General features: G+C 54.7%; 1 protein-coding gene across 8 annotated transcripts in view; it reads right to left on the minus strand.

Moving 5' to 3' along the window:
- Positions 1-5,767: 5,767 nt before the first annotated feature.
- DNAI2 (dynein axonemal intermediate chain 2) overlaps positions 5,768-12,863 on the minus strand; it is a 31,612-nt gene continuing 24,516 nt past the window's right edge. For 4 of the 8 annotated variants that reach the window (XM_070226010.1, XM_023652106.2, XM_070226012.1 and 1 more), the window contains exons 10-13: positions 9,963-10,098; positions 9,336-9,446; positions 8,302-8,526; positions 5,768-6,530 (exon numbers count right to left, since the gene is read on the minus strand). In XM_070226010.1, coding sequence (XP_070082111.1) covers positions 6,426-6,530; positions 8,302-8,526; positions 9,336-9,446; positions 9,963-10,098 — 577 coding nt within the window. In that variant the 3' untranslated portion in view covers positions 5,768-6,425. Of the gene's footprint in view, positions 6,531-8,301; positions 8,527-9,335; positions 9,483-9,962; positions 10,099-12,863 lie in introns of all 8 variants that reach the window. The other 4 variants (XM_023652103.2, XM_023652105.2, XM_014738996.3 and 1 more) reach the window with 1 other exon arrangement.

Below are 12,863 nucleotides of genomic sequence, written 5' to 3' on the forward strand. Positions count from 1 at the left end.
TGATGGTCCACCCTGCTTGTCTTCTCTTGCCCCTGCTGAAGCTGAGCCAGGCAGCCCCCCTGCAAAGACTGGGCGAGGGGACCCCAGTGGGGTTCACGGCCCGTGGAAGGAGCTGGGTAAGGAGGAGCCGCTCCTCCCCCCGGGGTTTCTCAGACGGCCTGGCACACATCCAGAGGCGCAGCACGCTGCCAGCCTGTGCCCTGGGACGGGCTTCCCCGGTTGCCTCCGAGGAGCCTGTGTTCGGTATAGTTATTAATGAACAGCGGCAGGAAGCCGCCCGCGGCCTTGGATTTGATAAATAGATAAACCAAGCGAAGCTTGCTGGAAACCAAACACTCCTGCAGGCTTCCCAGGGCTCTGTCCTGTTCTCCAGCCCGGGCTGCCCGCCAGGCTGCACACCCAGGCTGGCCAGTGCTGCACGAGATTCAAGTGAGTCTGAAGATGTGTCATTTGGATAGAAATCGCCCTCCCGGCTTACGTGCAGACCCTGAATCTCATCTATTTGGATCAGCCACAGGAGGCCCCTGGTCAATCGGACTATAGGTGTTTTTTCTCTCTTTTCTGTTCCTCCACGTGCGTAAATCCCACCCAGGATGGACGATGGCGGTGAAACAAGAGAAGCTCTAAGCAGGAGGGCCCAGCCCATCTTCCTTGGAGACTCCTTGCAAAGTCGTCCTATTCTCCAACGTTCCCTCCGCTTCCCTTCTGTGTTTTGCTCGATGACCCCACTGCCCTCTAAGGGATTTTTGAATTCCTCTTTCCTCTCCTCTTCTGCATTCACGTCCTGGAGGTTCCACTTCTGTAGGTGTTTCTCCTCATTGTCCGCTCCTGGCCACATCCCCGGCTCCACCTGTTATCTTTCTCATCAGGGCAACACCACAGCTTCTTGCCAGGCTCCCTGCCTCAAAGGGGAGGCTCCCACATGGAAGTGAAAGCAGATACCTCGCTTTTCTTTTCTCTTTTCACCACCTCCTTTCAGCCCCTGCCCAGCCTCGTCTCCTCTCGCACCTGCCTGCTCGCTCTGCAGACTCAGGCTCCTTGTTTGTTCCCCAATGCGCACGGCTGCTGGCTCCTACTTTCTGGCCTTTGCTCAGGCTGGTCCCTCTGCCTGGTACACCGCTTCCAACTTCCGTCAGATTTCCCTCAGAGCCCTCCTCTCCTCCACAAAACTCTTCTTATGCCCTTAAAGGGCCATCAAAGGAAACCCCAGGAGGGTGGGGACCCGGGACTCACTTGGTGAGTGCTCAATACGTCCCCCTACATACTAGTACCGCCCCGGAATCTGATCGCTCATCCAATCCCATTGCTCTGTCCCTCCTCTGCATCCCCGCTGCCACTGCCCACAGGCTGAGACCCCGCAGTGTCCCATCTGGATGGCCACAGCAGCCTGCATAGTCTACCTGCCAGTTCCACTCATCATCGCTCTAAAAGACAGATCGGCCTTGTTCCCTCACTTGCCATGGTTCCCGACTGCCTTCCGTGTGGAGTCCGCCCCTGGCCCACTGGCCTGGAGTCCCGGCCTTCTCGATCTCACCTTTGGCCCTTCCTCTCCTCCCCGCTGCTCTGGCCCCGACCCCTGGAGGTCCACCTTCTGCTATTTGTCTGGCTAACGCCTTCAAAACTCATCTTACGCATCCCTTCTGAGTTCCTCGAGGTCTTCATTCATTTATCTGAAGTTTCCAGCAGGCGAAAGCTCCCTTACTTAATGAAAAGGCCACTGCTGCTCTCCTGAGAGTTGACATCATCAGTGACCGTTATTCCCACGGTGCGAGGATATTTCCAGTCAGAGGTACGTGATGTTCTCATCTCCCTCCAAACCCACCTGCGGTTGGAACCTACTGGTTTCAATGAGCCCTGAGCACTTTCTAAAGCCCTGTGACCCTCTAGGGCCCAAAGGACCAAAGTCATGTCCCCCCCCGGTGTACCCCACGTCCCCCTCCAGTCCCCATTGGTAAGCTGGACATGGCTGCTTTATAGCTTGGGAGTTGAAATGAGAGTAATTGGGAAACAAAGCATCCATTGAAGATTTTTCTCTTAAGAAGCCCCAGCAGGGGGACGGCCCAGTGGCCTAGTGGTTAAGTTCACAGGCTCTGCTTTGGCAGCAGCCTGAGCATGGACCTACATACCACTCATCAAGCCATGCTGTGGCGGCCTCCCACATGCAAAATAGAGGAAGATTGGCAGAGACGTTAGCTCAGGGACAATCTTCCTCACCAAAAAAAAAAAAAAAAAAAAAAGAAGCCTCAGCATCCTCTTCCAGGTTTGGGGTTCAGATGCTGAAGGGCTCCTGAGAAACCAGTTCACATATCATCCTCGTAGCTCTTCTGACTAACCCAGAACTTGCTGCCTGTGGTGAAGGCTGTCTTGGATGGCTACCAGAAGCTTCTCCGTGAGGGAGGTAATACACCCTGACTGAGCATTCACTTTGAACCCAGTTGTGGTGGTGTCATGCGTTATTTCATTTACTCCCCTAAGTAATCCCCCGACGTAGGTTAAGAGAGGTGCAGAAAGGTGAGTAACCTGTGGCCGTTGCCCAGCTCCAAGCTGCCATCTTCTCTCGCCCCACACCCCGATGTCCTCCCAGCCAGGCTCTGTGCGGCTTCCCTCCGGGCCGTCATCCTCGAGTGGTCTGGGGATGTTGTAAAAATACAGATCTTGTCATGCCACTCCTCTGCTTCTCAGTGATCTCAGGAGAAAGGTCAAAATCCTCAAGGGGACCTTCAGGGCCCTGCCCGCCTGGCCCTGAGTGTTCTCCAGGCTCCTTCCCGTCTCCCCAGCCTTCCACCACCTCGACTTCTCCCAGTTGGCCAAACGGAGCAGCACCAGGCGACTTCTCTCCTCTGCCTGGGGCGCCCTCTCCACTGTCCATCCCCATAATCACAGGTGTGCATACACGTGCTCACAGATGCACACGCGCGTGCACACACCCCACCTGGCTGCCTCCTACTCATTCTGGGTCTCCGCTCATTGTCATTTTCTCACCGAGGGCTCCCTGACAGCTCCCTCTCCACTAGAGTGTAAGTTAGTCCCTCCTATTATCCCTCTCATAGCACCCTGTACGTTCCCTTAAGGTGTCACTTTGTACAACCGTCATTCTGTGTCTGCGTATTTGTCAGCTCTCTGTCTCTCGAATTAGCTGACAAGCTCTGGGAGAGTAGAGTCTGTCTGGCTTATTCACCGCTCTGTGGCCAGTCCCTGGCACAGCGCTGAGTGAGGGCAACGTTACCCAGATGGCAAGCGCCTGAGCTGGGTGCAGACTTCAAGCCAGACCCTTTCACCTGCCTGTAAGCTCCAGAAAACCCTGCCTCTGTCCACCATCCTCAGCTTCATCCCGCAGGCCCTTGGCGCACAGGGTGCTGGCTCCTGGGTCTCTGGTTCTGGGAGCCAGGGAAGAGCCGAAAGGGGGTGCTGATCTGACTGTGTGTGCAACCAGACTGTGTTGCCTCCCCCTGGGGGTCAGTGTCATTCCGGGGGCCTCTTTATTTTGCCCCTGGGTGCACTTTACTTTGTTTCTAACAAAGGGCAAGAGGGTCCTTCTTCAGAGTCCTGCCCTGGACTGCACCCAGCTGCCCCGCAGAAGGGAATGTGGGACAGTGATTCCTGTGGGAGCCCACTGGGCTGTGACGGCTGCAAGCTGAAGCATTGTCAGTTAAGAGGCACGTTTGTCCGTCAAATCAGCTGAGCAGAACAGGTTCAAGAGAAGCAGTACACCCTCCCCCAGGTGTGCACTGTCAGGAGGGACCTAACTGTGCGGTGGACGGTTGGGTTCGGCCGCTGCTCCTGCCACTTTCCGACCCTGCTTGGATGTGTCCCCGCACCCAGGCCCGCCATCGGCATTCCACGTTCTGCATTCCACGCCTCCAGTGCCAGGGTTTTCCAGCGGCCTCTGGTTCTCCCATGGGTGGTCTGCATCGTGGTTTTGTTTTGCTCCCCTTAGAAAGACTAAGCAACAGGTTCCCAGTGAGGCTGGTGGATGAGGGGGTGAAGGTCACGGCCGTGAGGATGGGCAGCAAGGGCATCACAGCCACAGAGCTCACACCCCCTTTGCCCAGCGATGTCTGCAGGGCCCTCCTCTCCTCTCCCACGCCCATTCCTCAAATGCCATCCTGGCACAGTGGCGCTCTCTGTACCCATAGCGAAGGGTTTGCAGGCCCCAGCAGTGGCCTACCTTTGCAAGCACGAGCCAAAGGCCAAAATTCTGGTGCAGCAACAGAACATTCTCCCTTGGAGCTCATCGTCCCAGGAGCTCACCAAGGGGCCCGTCAGTGTGCCTGCACTAATGCAACAGGGAGCTATGATTTCCTCCTGAGACATTTCATTTGGAGAGATTTTCTAAGTCAGGTTTCTCGGCCTTGGCACGATCAATGTTTTGGGCTGGATCATTGTTTGTAGTGGGGCCTGTCCTGGTCAGCAGCAGCCCTGGCCTCTACCCACTGGATGCCAGTAGTACCCTCCAACCAGTTATGTCAATCCAAAATGTCCCCAGACATGGCCAAGTGTCCTGTATCAGGGGCAGAAATCGCCCCCAGTTGAAACCACTGCTCCCTGGGCAGCTCCACGGCCCCCTGTGTCCTCGCACAGTGAGGGGCCGATCACGGGAGATGGTACAGAGCAGGATGTGTGACGTGTGGGCATCCTCTGCCTGGGTGGCAACACGGGGCAGGGAGCGGAGGTCCGGCTGGTCCACTCCTCTTCCTGGGACACCTGGCAGTGGCCTGCGTATGGAAGCTCTAGGGCTGGGAGGGTGGGCCGAGGTCCGGCTCTGCGACTCACTCCCAGGAGATTCAGGCAACTTACTCCCTCTCTCTGGGCCTCGCCTGGCACATCCAGAACTCAGGGATTAAAGATGGTGACAGCATTCCTTCTGGGGGTATTGAGACGATCAAGCACTCAATAAATGTGACCCGCCATGATTATTTTATCAAAGTCTAGCCACAGTGGCAACTCAATGTTTTTTTTTTCCCTTTGGGCACAAGGGGTAGCTGGCCCTGGGTTCCTCCCCAATAAGATTCTTTTTTTTTTAAATTAATCAATTATTTTTTAAAGATTGGCACCTGAGTTAACAACTGCTGCCAATCTTTCTTTTTTTTTTTCTTTCTGCTTTTTGTCCCCAGATCCCCCCAGTACATAGTTGTATATTTTTAGTTGTGGGTCCTTCTAGTTGTGGCATGTGGGATGCCACCTCTGCGTGGCCTGACGAGCGGTGCCATGTCTGTGCCCAGGATCCGAGCCGGTGAAACTCTGGCTGCGGCATCGGAGCGCATGAACCTAACCACTCGGCCACGGGGCCGGCCCCTGCTCACTAAGATTCTTAACACGAGCATTTTGTAAAAGGGCACTTTGGGTCCCTGTCAGGAACACTGACACCCACAGAATGAACGGTGATCGGCGGACTTCTCCTGGTGCAAAGCTGGCTCTGAGGTGCCTTCTCGTCCTACCGACGTTCCTGGCAATGGTCACCGAGTCCTCTGTTGTTCTGTGGCTTCAGGGCAGCCCACTGCCCATCCTGGAGCCCCCGCAGGCCCTGCACGGTGCCCAGCCCACCGTCGACTGCTGTGCAGGGGCAGGAATGAGCTTTCTGGGCTCTCGTCCCGCTCTGCCCTTCTCTAGCTCTGTGACGTGGGCAAGTCCCCCCACGTCTCCCAAACCTGTCTCTTCCTCTGTAGAGTGGGGACAGTCGGAGCGCAGACTTTCCAGGGACTTTTGAAAAGAATTACATGAGACAACATGAAGAGCTCTCAGCGCAGGATGCACAGTAAGCAGCAACTGTTGGCACTGTTATCTTTAATTTAATTTTACAAGGATTAAGGTAATAGAAAGCTTGCAGCGCACAAGAATAAGCAAGCTCGGCTCATCCATCTACACTCACCCCCGGAGGTAACATGCCCGGAGGAGTTACTTGGCAAGAAATTTCACAAGTGGACAGACTTTCTGATGCCGAGTTATAAGTGGGTGGGAGGGTCAGTGAGGGAGGAGGAGGAGCCCCTCCCCCCAACCACAGGGCCTTCCGGGGGCCCCACCGTGGCTGTGGCGAGCCTAGTCGAGGCTTTGCAAGCTTGTGAGAGAAAATGATTGTTGGGAAAGCTCTTGAGAAGCTGAACCCAAGGGCCCATGCAGGGCCAGGCTGAAAGGCTGGGTGGGACTGAGTTGGCCAGGGTGTGCCCAGGGTGCGCCTGGGTGGCTGAGACGAGGGACACCAGCTCAGGGAAGAGCCCTGTCCCTTCTCTCCCTCCAAGGGGTCGCTGGGGACTCGTCTCAGTGAGTCTGTTAGGCCAGTGATCTGTGCCGCCTGGGGGCTGGGTCAGGGCCCCCGTGCTACCCCTCTCTGCCCCCCCTCTCTGCCCCCGCTCGTAAAACCAGGGCAGCGCCAAGAGGTGGGAAACCGAGGCGCACGGGCGAGTGGGGCTGCAGGCGGGGCTGACCTGCTAGGCCGGAGTCTCCTCATCGTCTCCTTCTTCCTCCCCTTCGTCCTCTCCCTCCACTTCCTGGTCCTGCTCCTGGTCCTGGTCTATCTCCAGACTCGGTTGTTTCTGCCAAGAAAAGACAGCGCAGAACTGTTGGAGGGGACAGGCCTCCCCTGCACCCCAGGAAATTAACCCCCGAAACCAAAAATAGCTAACAGGCTGAGGCCTGGACTGCTGGGCGCCCAGAAGACTGTGCAGCCAGCGCCATGGCCGTGAGGGCCTAGCGGGTGCTCGGAGCCAGCGGGTGCAGACAGCGGGCACGGCCCTGGGCGTCCCCCAGACCCGGGTATCAGTCCTGCCACTGCCGCTTGCTGACTGGGTGACCTCGGGTGAGCTCCTCCTGGGCCTCCTTGGTGCCCTCCTCTGTAGGGTGGACATGATTCCCCACAGGGCTGTGGCCGGCATGGGAAATGATGGGTGTAAGGCCCCAGCACTGTTTTCTCAGCTCCGACCCCAGAACTTCTGGCCAACTGCAGAAAACGAGGAGAGAGGCAGGAACTGTGTGGCTGGCAGAGAGGGAGGGGCCAGTTCTGTGACCCTGAACCCGTCTGAGGCTAGGGTTCATCTAACGCATTCAGGCTGCTGTGTTGAGCACATTTTGGGACCTCCAGCGCCAAGCGCAGCATCTGTCAGTGCAGTGCCCGGTGGAAGGTGGTTGATGCTGGCATCGCCCCCTGGAGGCCGGAGGGCCCAGTGTGTGGGGGGATGAGCCGTGCTGTGGGTCCAAGCCAGGCCTCCAGTCTCGCCTCCGCCATCAATGGAGGGCGCTCTCTGTCCCGCTTGTGTCACACAGAGAGCATGAGAACAGAGCCGCTCCCATCCAAGCACTTCTGGGAGGAATCACAGCCTGTCCCTGCCCGCAGTGGGAGGGAGACACAAGATGGAACCGATGATCTTCTCCACGTGCCCACCCATCTTCCGTCACCATGCCCACTCACTAGTGCCTGAGAATGCGCCACACGGATGTGCATGCAGGGCCGGTGTCCTGGCGGGCGCCCCGTGTGCTCACACGGGCCCTGTGCACACAAGGGCCTCACACTTGCTTTCAGGTTCTGCTGTCATTGTCCTCAACTTCTCAATACTTTTTGACAAGGGGCGCCATGTTTTCATTTTACACTGGGCCATGCCCCTAATTATGTAGCAGGTCCTGCTCACAAGGGTAGGTGCTGGCGTACATGAGCTTGTTCTTCCCCTTCCATGCGGTTCTCTCACTCGTTCACATCTTGGCATCTTATCTGTGGGCCCCTAAAGGGGATGACCCAGAACAACAATGCCTTTTCTTCCTCTGTCCCCCGGGACAGAAGAGGGCCTGGAAGCTTTATAGCTCCATCTCCTCATTCTCCAGATGAAAATTCAGGAGCCACAAACTGCAGTGACCAGCCCAGCGTTACAGCTAGAAAGCGCTTTACAGCTGGGGCCACGGACGGATGAGCTCAGCACAAATCACCCCCTGACACCAGGCGGGGTAAGCGGGACGCCCTCCACACCGCGGATTTCACAGCCCCTCCTCCAGGGGCCCCGGGGCTCGCTCATCTGACAGCTCACTTGGCCCGGATCCTCATTCAGTCGGCACACACATGTTCAAGGAGCCTGTTGGGGTGGGGAGAGGATTCCAAGAAGCAGAGAGCATGCCTCCTATTCTCAAGGAGCCTGAAGTCCGTTTGAAGACAGGATTCCTCTGGAGGAAGGGAGGAATTCCTCCCACTTGCCAAATGGACAGGTGAAGTCCACCTGGGAAGGCTACTTGCTCAAGATCACCCAGAAGGTCAGCAAGCAGGCAGAACGCAGGCGCCCTGGCTCCCACCCAGCCACCCAGGCCCTGACTCAAGTCCCCTACAGGCTTGGACTTCTTCAAGGCTTCCGTCTCCCTCTTCTTCAGCTCCGCGAAGATGACGTTGAAGAACTCCTCCTCGGCTTTGGCGACCAGCTCCTCCAGGTTCACGGCAGTCTCCTCCTCCCTCAGGTCGTCGTCCTTGCCCTCCGCTTTGCCTTTCTCCTTCAGCCTCATCTCTCGGTGCCTTGCCTCCAGGATCTTCTCCCGCCGGGTCTCGCGCTCAAATATCTGGGGGTACACAGAGAGGCTCGTGGGAAGAGGGTGGGCGGCCAGCGGCTCCCAGCACAGGGGCCAGGCTGGGGTCTCCTGGCTTTAGTCAAGACGGCCCCCAAAGAGATCTGTACTCAGGGCTAATGGCGAGAAAGGAGGGCTAACTACAGGGGTCGGAAGGCAGGAGCAGGGACACCCAGTTACGCAGTTCCAAAGAGTTCCAAGAACAGAGACGAAGCGTGAAGAACGCCATCTGGCCTTGTGCAACGTGGTGGCCGTGGGCCCATGAAGGAGCAGCTCAGTGGCGGGGCCACAGTCTCAGGAGGAGCCAGGAGGCTCTGGGCACCAGGGGATTCAGCTCCTCAGCGAGCCCCACGGTAGGGCTGCCCGCCAGGATGGGTGCGGTGACAGATCTCAGCCCCCCGCGCCCTCCCCTAGAACAGCCCCATCCCGGCTGTCCTCTCTTTTGGCTTTCCTTTAAGCCTTCCCTTGACAGGTTCTGCTGCAAAAAATATATTGTTTGCAACTAGACAAACAGACCTAGTCAAACCACTTTGATTTGCAGCCGAAAAATGAAGCCTGGAGGGGAAGAGTGACCTGCTCAGGGCCACTTGCTACGTAGTGGCTAAGCCAGGGCAGATTCAGACCTCCTCACACCCAGTTACTGCGCCCATTTCAGGACACCAGGCTGCCTCCCCCAAACGTCCACCCATTTCCCAGGAGGGGAGAAGGAGGGACCACAGTTTCTTCTCTGACTGGCCCGGCCTGCCATGGGGCCAGGTCAAGACCTCAGTGGAGGGCCCCTCGTCCTGGCACTGGCCACTCACAGAAGATGCTATGTTCTTCTCATTCCTCTGCAGCGTGCAGAGCCCATGCGACACTTCCAGCAGTGTGGCTGTCCCCAGCTTGGAGCCACAGGCGATGAAACCCCCGTTGTCCTGCACCCGGAGGCAGAAGAGGGCCTCATCACACACCTGTTGGAGGGTGAGCCAGACCCGGGCGGGGAGAGAGAAGCAGAGGAACCCTTTGTCTGATGATCTGGCCTCCGGGAAGCCTTAGCCAAGCGGCCGTTCAGATGCCCTGGGTGACTCCCCGGGCCCCGCAGGATGAAGTTCACATTGGCTGTCAAGACTCTTCGCCCCCAGCCTCACCTCCCACCTTACCCCACCCCTCCAGTCCAGCCCACATTCATCCTGCAGTTTCCCAATCCCCCCGTCCTCCCGTAGCCCCGCCAGGCCAGTGTCTGGGCTCTGGTTATGCTAATGCGCTAACGTTAGCTCGGGCTGGAAGGGTCAGCTGCCAGGAGCCTGCTCCCCAGGCTTCTGAAGGAACAGGCCTGGCGGGAGGAGAGGCCAGGCATCGGCTTTTTGTCCTTTTTAAATTTCTCCCAGGGGATTCTGCAGCCATCAGGGCCTGAGAGCCTGGATATGTGGGGACGGGGAGGTGGACATGACCTTCAGGCTGAGGGCGGGGTCACAGTGCTTGAACACAAAGTCCCAGATGTCCAGGGTCCCGTCCATCTTGGTGGTAAAGAAAACTGCCGGCCTTACGGGGCTCCAGGCGCCATCGGTGAGGTAAGCCATGTGGTACCTGTGGGGAGCCGGGAGCCACCAGTCGGGGACGGCTGTGGTCAGGAGGGACAGAGAGGCTGCTGTGCCACAGCCTGCTCACCCAGCTCCTCCAGGGTCTCATTGCCAGGTAGGCAGTTTCCTTGTGTCTGACTTCCAGCCATGCCAACCTCACCCACCCACCACTCATGGTATGTGCTTTAAAGGGCTCTGGGTACGTTCCCCCCTGGGGCTGGCCCCTGGAGTTGCTCCACAGCTCACTCCAGGGAACAGACACTTGTTGCTGGATCTGGGCCCAGTTCCCCAGGCGTGGGACTCACTGAAAGGAGCCAGAGGAAGGATGCGCCCAGAAAAGTTCACAAAATTGAGCTTAGAAGAGAGTTAAACTTCCTACTTGGTTTAATCCACATTTTCAAAGATTTCTGCAGTGGAGGATGAAATTGGACCCTTAGCTTACAGCATATACACACATCAACTCAAAATGGATTAGAGACTTAAATGTACCACCTAAAACCATAAGACTCCTAGAAGAAAACAGAGGGAAAAAGCTCCTTGACGTTGGTCTTGGCAATGAATTATTGGGTGTGACACCAAAAGCACAGGCAACAGAAGCAAAAAGAAAGTGGGACCACATCAACATAAGAAGCTTCTGCCCAGTAAAGGAAACAGTTGACAAAATGAAAAGGCAACCTATGGAATGGGAGAAAACATTTGCAAACCATCTATCTGATAAGGGGTTAATATCCAAAATATATAAGAACTCATGTAATTCAACAGCAAAAACCCAAATAACCCAATTGAAAAATGGGCAAAGGACCTGAACAGATGTTTCTCCAAAGATGTACAAATGGGCGACAGGTACATGAAAAGGTGCTCAACATCACTAATCTTCAGGGAAACACAAATCAAAACTATAATGAGATAGCACCTCATGCCTGCTAGAACAGCCGTTATTAAAAAAACAGAAGATAACAAGTGTTGGCGAGGATGTGGAGAAAGGGAAACCCGTGTGCGCCATTGGTGGGAATGTAAATTGGTGCAGCCACTATGGAGAATGGTATGGAGGTTCCTCAAACGATTAAAAATAGAACTATCATATGATCCAGCAATTCTACTTCTGGGTATTTATCCAAAGGAAATGAAAATAGGATCTCGAAGAGACCCCTGCAGTCCCATGTTCACTGTAGCATTATTCACAACAGCGAAGCTACGGAAACAACCTAAATGTCCAGGGACGATGAACGGATAAAGGAAATGCAGGGGCCGGCCAGTGGCTGAGTGGTTAAGTTTGCACACTCCGCTTGCGCAGCCCAGGGTGTCACCGGTTTGTATCCTGGGCGCAGACCTAGCACCACTCATCAGGCCATGCTAAGGCAGCATCCCACGTAGCACAACCAGAGCGACCTACAACTAGAATATATAACCAAGTGCTAGGGGGCTTTGGAGAGAAGAAGAAAAAAGGAAAATTGGTATATACAAACAATGGAATATTATTCAGCATTAAACAAGGAGATCCCGACATTTACAACAACATGGATGAAGCTGGAGGACATTATACTAAGTGAAATAAGACAGACCCAGAAAGACAAACACTGTATGATCTCACTTATATGTGAAATCTGAAAAAGTCAAACTCATAGCAGCAGAGAGTAGGTTGCCAGAGGCTGGGGGGAGGGAGCAACGGCGGGTGATGGTCAAAGGGCACAAAGTAACAGTTATACAAGGCAAGTTCTGGAGATCTACTCACTGTACAACCTGGTGCCGATGGTGAACAAGATTGTATTGTACAGTTCAAATTTGCTAAGAGAGCAAATCTTGTGTTGTGTTCTCATCAGACACACACGAATTAATAATTATAATAAAGGAGGTGGGAGGGAGGTGATGGATATGTTTATGGCCTCGAAGGTGGTGATGGTTTCACAGGTGTATACTTAGGCCCAACTCACAGAGCTGTATGCATCAAGTATGGACAGCTTCTTGCATGTCAGTTATACCACAATATACACTATATATTCATACATATATATGAGATGAAACTGTCAGGACTTGGATATAGACGATGAAGCAAGAAAGATGTGAGAATAAGTCCTAGATTTCCTCTCATACAGCCAATTGGTGGAGCTGGAAATGGACCAGGTTGGGGGGCTGACAGTAGTGGGAAACCGACATTGCAATAAATACATAACAGAGCATGGTGCTTGGCAGCTGAAATTTCTTCTCAAGAATGTCTTTTGATATATCTTTTTGTTAATGCCACTATCTCCTTAGAACATAAAATTCTCAAAAAGAAAATGAGTATAGGGCCGGCCCGGTGGAGCAGCATTTAAGTTCGCATGTTCTGCTTTGGCGGCCTGGGGTTCGCCAGTTGGGATCCCGGGTGTGGACCTGTGTACTGTTTATCAAGCCATGCTGTGGCAGACGTCTCACATATAAAGTAGAGGAAGATGGGCACGGATGCTAGCTCAGGGCCAGTCTTCCTCAGCAAAAAGAGGGCTAGTCTTCCTCAAAAAAACCACAAACACTAAAAAAAAAATAAAAGAGTGAGTAAAATAAACGTAATGATGTCTATTTGAAAAAAAAATTCTGCAGCGATGCAGCTGTAGCTGGCCCCGTGGTGGCCAAGTCAGAGACCACATTTCCCAACTTTCTTTGCAATTAATTGTGTGGACAGCTAGGCCACAGGGGGAGAAATTGTCAAGGCAAAAGAAACTATCTGGAGATTTTTGACAAACAATGAATAATTTTTAGTGTAAGTGTGTCCTCAACATTGCATGGGACATACTTAAA

The sequence above is a fragment of the Equus caballus genome, chromosome 11, assembly GCF_041296265.1.
Source record: "Equus caballus isolate H_3958 breed thoroughbred chromosome 11, TB-T2T, whole genome shotgun sequence".
NCBI classification, from domain to species: Eukaryota; Metazoa; Chordata; class Mammalia; order Perissodactyla; family Equidae; genus Equus; species Equus caballus.